A 9,316-nucleotide genomic window follows, 5' to 3' on the forward strand; every position below is an offset into this window, starting at 1 on the left:
TCACTGCACCCCTCCCTCGCGGGGCAGGAAGCAGAGCTGGAAGGCAGGGGGCAGTTTCCCCAGTCCACACTCCTTTGGTGTGAGGTCGATCTCTTCTGGGGCCTTGGGAGATCTCAGGGAGAAGTTCTGGAGAATTGTAGTCAAGAAGAGGAAGAGCTCTGTGCGGGCCAAGCTCTCGCCCAGACAGAGGCGTTTTCCTGAGGGCACAAGGTTGGGTGTCATTGAGGGGATGGCAGGCAGCCCCACCCACTATGTTGGTTATTTGCATAGATTTACATAGAAGCTGCTTCTGCTCCTCTTGTCCCCAGTTCCAGCAATGGTGATAATGGGCGTCAGTGCCCCTCTCTCCGCCTATCCCTTGCTATTGTTCCTCTGTCTCTGTAGGTCCCTAACCTTTGCCTGTCTGTTACTATCTATCTTTCTCTGTGTGTCTCTGCTCAAATATATTCTCAGTTAAGTCACTTTGTGGCAGTGTAGTTCTCAGCACACTTTCTGCTCTTGTGCACCATTCTGGGCTGTCCTGCATGAGGCAGCCACTAGTGCTGAGTGAAAAAAACACTGCATCACCTGAACAGAGATGTGCAGCTATTGTCTCAGCTTCTTAGAGGCTCCACTGGTCTGGCTAACATGGTCCCTGACCTTATCCACAAACTGTGCCCAAGGTCAGCAGCTAACTCTGCCATGTGAGGAAACAACAGGAAGGGGAAGATAGACCTCAGGAGGACCCTCCCTAGCCTGATCTCAGACCAGACATGACAAATCCTAGAACGAGAAAAAAATTTTTCTGTTATCTGTTTTATGACATTTTGACTAGTCCAAATAGATTCTAAATAATAGTAACAACCTCTTAACATGTTTCTTAGGAATAATTTAGTAAAAAAAAAAAAAATGCAAAGCCTAGTTAGAAAATTAAACTCCAAGAAGTCATGTGATACAAAATTGAGTCCGTTGATAATTATCTTTTGTGGAATACCTCAAATTAATACACCCATCAAAACTTTCCTAATTAATTTACAAACTTAAATTAATCCTAAACGATCAATGTGAGATTTTTTTTCAGATAGAACAACGTAAATGTAAAGACCATCTGGAAGGGGGAGAGAATTGTATCAGAGCCATTAGACTATATAAAAAAGGAAAGTAATGAAAGAATGAACCTCTGTGAAATGTTAAAACATATTGCACAGGTATAATAATTCAAACAGTCTGGCATAGCTACGATAGGAAAAGATAGATCAATGAATCCGTGTGGACTAGATCTGAATAAATAAACCAAAATAGACCTGAGGAGCTTTAAATTTTTGTATGTGATAATATTGAAGCAAGAGACTAAAAGTTGAAGTAGTAAGTAATTGAATCAGGCACTTGTATGAAGATCCCTTAAATTTTGCCCTAAGGAGGGAAAATGTTTCATATGAAACTCTCCTGGGTCTCACTGTATTCCAGAGTGTGGATTTTAAAAACTTAACACAAAATAACCATAAATTTCCTTTCTTTTCTATCCTGTTTTTTAACCTGTCTTCCTTTATCTACCTGTCAGTTATCTACTATCTACCTACCTATCTATCTCTGTGCCTGTCTGTATATCATCTATCATTTTTCTATCTTCTGTAACTATTTAATACAATTCATCACCTACCTTTGAGTATATTTTTTTTTTTAAAGATTTATTTATTTATTTGTGCATACAGAACTGGGGTACAGGCCAGAGACTCAGGGGCGGTGAGAGGCTTCACCAGAGACAGAGTGGGGAGCAGAACAGGCAGATCTACGAAGTACACTGCTGAGGGAAGCAGCGGGCAGGCCAGGAGAGGTCTGGCTCGCCACGTGGTCTCCTCCGGGGCAGGCGGCAGGCAGGAATCGAACTCATGCGGAACTGGCTTCAGATTCTCAGTGCTGTGCTTTAACCCGCTGCGCCACCAGGGAGGGCCTTTGAGTATATTTTTTATAAAAATTTTGGAAATACATCCTCTATAACATAGAGATTTTTTGAGAATTGCAGGCAATTTTTACTTTTATTTTGTTGTTTGTGTAAGACTTAGGAAAAAACAATGAAGATGTTTCCATTTGGAAAGAAATTAAAATTGCCTTTTCCAAACAGTGGCACAGAGCAGTAGTGACAAATGTGGTTCACTTGTGTGTCTATTTGTGTGTGTGCCTGTATGTGTGCTTACCTTTATTTCATCTTCAACTTAGTCTCCACCTTATTCCCATCTGCCTTCTGTCTTTCCATTTCTCTTAGACTGAGACTGTTTTTCTCTGCAGATGTCTTGCTTTTTCTTTCCTCTATAAGTCTCATCTTTACTAAACTGTTCACCCAGCACTTGGAGCTCAACAAAGGGAGCAAGTCACACACAGAAGAGAGTGAGCAAGTGTTCACATGAGGAGAGGGCCCAGCTTACCCATGGAGAAAGGGATGAAGGCTTCCTGCTTCCGGAAGTTGCCCTCGGCATCCAGGAAGTGGCCAGGGTAGAAGGTGTCTGGCTTCTCAAAGTGCAGTGGGTCGTGGAGGACAGAGCTCATGACTGTGTACACAGTAGTGCCCTAAGAGGGTGTCAAAGCCAAGAGACGACTTAACAAAAAAAAAAAAGGTTGAATCAACTATAGTACACCCCCTATTGATGATGAACTTCTCTACTTTGTATCCCCAACCACCTTCTCCCAAGGCCCTGTGCTCTCCTCCAAATCCACCAACTAAAAGTGTCACACCTGCCTCACTAGAGGCATCCAGAGACCCAATTCCAGCAGGACAGCCAGAAAGTAATCGGATGGTTTGAGGTGCAGTGGGCAACTGGATATGTCCTTACCTCTCCCCACCAGGTGCCTCTATACGGGACATGTGCAAGCGGGGAAAAGGTGAGTGAAAACCACAAACCTTTTACCCTGTAAATACACCCACAGCAAGCACGCAGTTCCACTGTGGGAGAGAGCGCGCACTGAAACAACATTCAGATTGGCGTGAACATAAAGCCAGCTGGGGAAGAGACGCAGCTCAGTGGACACAGTGGCCAAGTGGGAGATACCAGGAAGCCCAGCTTGTGTCCACGTGGGTAAACTTGGCATATGACTTGGTGGACTTTGAGAAAGCGAGGGAGGAGAACCGTCACACTGAGGCTAGCTCCTCATGAGGAGCAAGCAGGAGGAGATGATAGAATCACTTTTCTTAAAAAGACAGCCCTGTGGCCTCAGAAGTTTCAGTGAGCATTATACTTGCCCCAGAAAATCTAACATTTAATGCAGGTTAAAAAAAAAAAAGTAGAACAGAGAGAAGAGGACTTTTCGCTCTCTCTAAAATCCCTCCCTCCCACAGAGGCTGCAAGTGAATGTTCTCCTTGTGGTTGCAGCAGCAGAGACTGGGCCCTAATACAGCCAACAGCGCCCCCCAACAAGATTCAGTGGCCCTGTGGTCTCACCTTCGGGAGATGATAGCCCCGGAAGTTAGTGTCCTTTGTGACACAGTGGGGGACGCCCAGGGGGGTGATATCACTGAACCTCTGGATCTCATGGATGACAGCATCCGTGTAAGGCATTTTGGCGCGATCCTCAAGGGCGGGGAGGCGGTGGGGGCCGATCACTCTGTCAATCTCCACCTGGACCTTCTCTAGTAAGCAGGGGCGGGGGACATCAGTGAGTGCCCAGCACACGGCTCAGCCCAGTCTCCCCAGAAGTGCCCTGCAGACTAGAGGAGGTCTTGTCAACTTGTTCCACAGATGTTAAATATGATTCCTTCTTGAGTCTAGAATCAAGACAGAAGGCAGTGTCTCCTTTGTGAGGACGTATTATCTGACACTTAAGTCTTGCTGGGAGGGGACAACTGGGTGAAAGCTGGTTGCCCAACCATTCAACAGGTTTTAAAATTTTTAACTAAAAATGAGTTGTTGAAGGGCCTCTCTGGTGGTAAAAGGGTTAAATGCCAGCATTATCAACACAGTGGCGGGAGTGGGATCCCTGGCCAGGTTGCTGACCCACACATGAGGAAAGGTGAGGTTATGTTTCAGACTGAATGTGACAGAAATAATCTGTGTTGCCCATCAAACTCCCTCCAGCCTGGTGGCGCAGACCCTCAACCCTCCTGGCCCCACTGGCAGAGACCAGAGTCTTCTTACCTAAGACATCCGGGTGCTTCATGAGAATTAGCAGCCCATAGCGGAGCGTAGTGCTGGATGTCTCTGTGCCAGCGAAGAAGAGCATGAGCACTGTGTGGACGAAATTTTTTTCATGGAAGACAGTCTCAGGATCTGACTGCTCCTGGGGGTGGCAATGCACAATCCCTAAGGTTCCCCCTTGTTGAGATCCCAGGTGTCTGTTTTGTTTTTTTTTCTCTTTTCTCCCCCATGTTATCTGTGATAGTCTCTTTTCCTTAGCTCCTTTTCTTTTCAAGGCCAGTAATGTAGTGAAAGTGTCACTGTGGGCCCCACCTGCCTGTGTTTAAATCCAGGGATTATTATGAATAGCTGTGTGTCTTTGGACAAGATATTTTTTTTATCTGTTGGCAGTATAGTTCTTCATCAGGGAGAATTTTAATGTTACCTGTGTATATGATTGATAAACATTACGGTTAATTTGTTTTAGTTGTTATCTCTCTGTCCTTGGGTGTCCTAGATCTCCTTTTTTGGATCTTGCAACTGTCTATCCAGGAGTGATACTGAAGATATTTAGCAACCCAGTTGGCACTCATCAGACCAATCAGAAGCAACATCAGCCTCCAGCCAATGAAAACAAACTGGTCTCTGGCCAATGAGAACAGACACGGGCTTCTGACTACAATGGAGGGAGGCGCTAGTGCCTGGGCCAGATGGCACCCTTGACAGGGATTCCCGAGGCAGCTCTGGGGAGGCCTAGCAAGGCGTGCAAGTGGGGGCCTGAGGCAGTGGCTTTCTACCAAGGCAGGAAAGTGTTTCAGGGCTGGGCAGCGCCCACATTTTCCTCAAACACACTCCCTCAGTAGCAGTAGAGAGCCAGGCCCTCACCCACGCACCCACCCCACGCCGCCCTTGCCTTTTCCATGAGGAGCAGGTAGCAATCAATGAAGTCCTTGGGGTTGCTGGGGTCCAGGGTTCTCCTGTGTGTCTCGATATTCTCAATGACAAAACTGTTTAATTCTTGAATTATGCTGTTCAGGCGAACGTGGGGCCCAGGAAAGTGTTTCAAGATGTCAGAGAGGAGTTCAAACACCTATAGAGAAGCAGAGGGGAGGAACCCAGAACCTGCTGTACTCTCTGAATGTGTCCTGAGGGTCTAGGGTTGCCCCAGTGCTCAACACAGAAACTTGAGAAGGTCCCCTGGTCCCCTATGAACTTGGAATGTTCAAATATTAAGACATTAGTCCCAGAAAATAATTCCTAAGTTCCTCTCTCTCTCTCTCACTCTCTTTATCTCTCTCTCTCTCTTTTTCTCTCTCTCTCTCTCTCTCTCTCACACACACACACACACACACACACACCAGCATAACTGTATCCTGTTTCAATCATTCTTGCAATTGCTGACTTATTTCTGTTCATCCTTTTCGTTGTCTGATGGATTCCCTATTTGACTTGTCACCTCAACTGGGAGGTGATGTATAGCAACAATGATATATTCTTACCCTTCTGGTAAGGACAGAAAGCACCTGACCCCTTCCCAGGGCCACACCTCCATCCTGGCCCACCATCCACAGACTCACCTGACTGTAGAAAGAGCTAACGATGGTGAAGACGTTGCTCAGTAAATTTAGCAGGTTTAAGAACCTGGGGTCCTGGTAACTGAAACGCTCGCCAAAGACCACGGAGCAGATGACGTTGGCCATGATGGAGTGAAAGAGGAAGGTGGGATCCAGATAGGCCCCTGAGGGTGAAAGGTCTGTCATGGGGGACGTGGGGGTCCCTGCACTGTCCTTCTGGGTGGCTCTGACCTTGCTGGTGCTGTCTCACAGCTGACTGCCCTCTCTAGGACTCGGCCAGGGCTCTTTTCCTGGAGCACCCACTAGTCACATCTGGTTTTCCTGGACTCCAACTTCATGTTGGTGCACCTGGGTCTTCCCCTTTTGGTCTCTGACTCTCAGGGACACATTCCCTTCATGCTGCCTCTTTTCATGTCCCATCTGTTTGTGTGGCCCCCTCCTTGGCCTGAGAGATGGTTTCTCTCCACATCCTATTTCCTCTTGCTCCTTTTCTTGAAGTCTGTTACCTAAACCCTCTGGTTTTGGTTGCTCTTTGTCAGTGTCCTCATTTTCTCACTCTAGTTTTCTCTCTCCATCTGCTTATTTGGTGTTTCTCTGTACACTCCAGTCTCTGTTTCTGTTTTTCACATTTTCCTATCTTTTCCTGATACTCAGTTTCTCTTTGTCTCTGTGTCTCTGTACATCTATTATATTGTTTGTTTCTCTCAGTTCTTATCTCAGTTGGCTTTCTTACCAGCACAGGGAAGACCTTGATAATCAGAAGAGCACACATAATATTCAAACATCCTCCCTCAGCATCACTAGTGTTTCTGTCCAGTGAGCTTTCACCCACCCACCCCACACCGCGCTTGCCTTTTCCATGTGGAGCAGGTAGCATCCAGTTAAGTCCTTGGGGTTACCCTCCTATTTGCCCATCTGCAACCGGACCTTGACCCTGGGCTCACCCTTGTATGTCCGCAGCTCCTCCACCAGACATTGAGCCTCCTCCTTGATTCGCTCCTCAATGCTTCTCCTCCCCATGCCAAAGTCCTTTAAGGTCGCCAGAGAGAATCGCCGAAGTGCCTTCCAAGATTTTCCATTAGCAAAGAGAATACCTGCTCAGTGGGACATGAGGGGAAGTTTTGAAGGCTGCACAGGATGTCCCGTCATGCTCTCATAAAGCCCACACACTCTCCCTCCCTACTCACCAGTTCCCTGAAAGATGGGGTCAGCGATGGCAATGGGCCCCCGGCCAGAGAAAGCCTCAGCCTGGTCCAGCAGGGCCTCCCGCACGGCCTCGTACCCACACAGGATGACAGCAGGTCGGGACCCCAGATAGAGTGTGAAGACATCCCCGTATTTCCCTCGAAGCTGTGGACACAGGATCCAGATCTCCTTCTCAAATTCAGGAAACGTGTCTTCACTCTCACTTCACTACCCTGGACTGCACCCTTCAGGGTAGACTAATGCCCCTGCCACAGCCCCACTAGGAAACACAGAGACCTGAACTCCACGGGTCCCTCCACGCTCCCTACCAGGGCCCCTCCCCCAGCATCATCCTCTCTGGACTCTTCTAAAACCCTCCTTGCTTCAGGTGTTAAGATGTGCAGATAGATGAAATGTTAAAACATAGAAACCCTGAATGGAATAATTACTCATGTGGAGATTGAAATAATAATAAACCCCTGCCCAAGAGACAAAAGTCTAGGATGAGACTGCTTCTTTCCTCATCTTACCAAACTTCAAAAAAACTTAACTTTCTTTAACTCTTCAAGCACCATGAAGAAGAAGGAAAGCTTCCTCCCATGTTCTGGAAGGTCAGATTACCATGATTCAAAACCAAGTAGGGAATCACAAGACAACTGTATCACAAGTCTGTATTACAGAGGAAAAATAAGTGAGCATAGATGCAAAAATATTCAATACAATATTAGCAAAATGAATTCAAGAGTGCATTAAAAGGGTTATATGTCATGATCGTATGGGATTATTTCACGAATACCAGAGCAGCTCAACATAGGTAACTCAGTCAATACACCTACCACCTTAACAAATGAAGGCTAAAAACTGCATGATCATCTCAGCAGATACACTAAAATCTTTAAACGAAATTAACATTCATTTGTAATAAAGGTTCTCGTAAAGCAGGTATGGAGAGGATGTACATCAGTGTATTTAAGGCCATGGATGACAACGGCCTTCATGGTGTCATACTCGGCTAATGTGAAAAGCTGAGTATACTCAGTGGTGAAAAGCTGAAAATTATTTGTCTAGGATCAGGAACAATAACAAGGATGCCCAGTATTCCTCAATTTCATATGATCAATATTTAAATCTCAGCAATGCAATAAAGTAAGCAAAAGATACTAAGCGCATCCAAGTAGGGAGGAGGAAGAAGTAGAACTGCCCTGTCTGCAGATTGCAGCACTTAAGATGTAGAAAGCCCAAAACACCTCATCATAAAACTGTTTGAACTAATAAACTTAGTAAAGTTGAAGATTACAGAGTCATTACAAGAAATTGTTTGAAATGTTATTTTTAATGAACTAAAAGTAGTTATGGATGCAATCCTAATGATACAAAAACTACGTGCTAATAAGTGTAACCAAGAGTTCAACGACCCACACGCTAAGGTTCTGAGGACATTTTTGAAAGAAAAATAGACTCAAATAAATGGAAAGATACTCTGTGCTGGTGATTATGAAGAATTAGTATTGTATATCCATATCACCCAAGGAATATACAGAAACAATTCCTATCAAAACTCTATGGCATTGTTTTTTCCACAGAAATAGAACAAACAAATGTAATGTTTTGATAGAACCACAAGGGATCCCAAAGTCTTGAGAGAAGACAAGACTGAGGGCATAGTGTGCCTTGATTTCAAAGTATATCAGAGTTACAGTCATCAGTATAATTGACATTGGTGTGAAAACGGAGATATAGGTACATGGAGCACAGAGGCCAGAACTAAACCACACAGAAACGATTGGTTTATTTAGGGCAAAGGACTCAAGGCTACACAGGGGGAAAGGACAGTCCCTTCGATAAATGGCATCTGAAGCTGGGATGCCTCGCCCGCAGCAAGCAAACTGGACCTCTTCCTTACAGCACGCACCAGCGTCAACTCGAATTGGATTAAAATCTTAAATGTGAGACTGACAGCCATCAACCACCCAGAAGAAACGATAGGCGGAAAGTCCCTTGGCACTGGTCTTAGCAATTTGGCGGAGGGATCCTTGCTGGCAAGGCCAACGGAGGTGACAACGAGTGGGACCGCATGGAGTTAAGTCTTCTTCCCTGTGAAGGCAACTGCCAGCAAGGTGAAGAGACAACATACTGACAGGTTAGAGACCGTCAAATCTAGCACCAGCCCGGAGTCTGTCGCCATAAGATACCCAGAACTCAGGCAAGTTGCGTTCCAGCTGCATTGCTGCCTAGCAGCTGTCTCCCAGCACCCCCCCACATACCCGAATCCCTGCCTCCACTTTCCACCCTCTTCCCCACCTATCTCACCTTCTGGAAGGACTTGAGAAAACCTGTGTGGTCTATTTGCAAAATGTTTCCCAGGAACGGCAGAGGCCAGGGTCCTGGAGGAAGACGGCCCCTGGGCTTGGGTTGGCCGCAGAGTAGCAAGAGTCCAAGGAGGACGATGAGGAGAAGGACGGCCGAGAGCAT

The 9,316-nt window shown here is 46.1% G+C and overlaps 1 protein-coding gene across 1 annotated transcript; it reads right to left on the bottom strand.

Moving 5' to 3' along the window:
- LOC101618710 (cytochrome P450 2B4-like) lies at window positions 1-9,316 on the bottom strand. Its single transcript, XM_004693905.1, has 9 exons — window positions 9,155-9,316; window positions 6,847-7,009; window positions 6,604-6,753; window positions 5,663-5,823; window positions 4,999-5,175; window positions 4,107-4,248; window positions 3,414-3,601; window positions 2,403-2,544; window positions 1-197 (listed from the first exon to the last, which is right to left on the bottom strand). Exons 1-9 carry the CDS (start codon window positions 9,314-9,316, stop codon window positions 1-3), a joined length of 1,482 nt encoding a protein of 493 aa, XP_004693962.1.

This window comes from Condylura cristata, unplaced genomic scaffold (assembly GCF_000260355.1).
Source record: "Condylura cristata isolate star-nosed mole 26May11 unplaced genomic scaffold, ConCri1.0 scaffold00041, whole genome shotgun sequence".
NCBI lineage: Eukaryota > Metazoa > Chordata > Mammalia > Eulipotyphla > Talpidae > Condylura > Condylura cristata.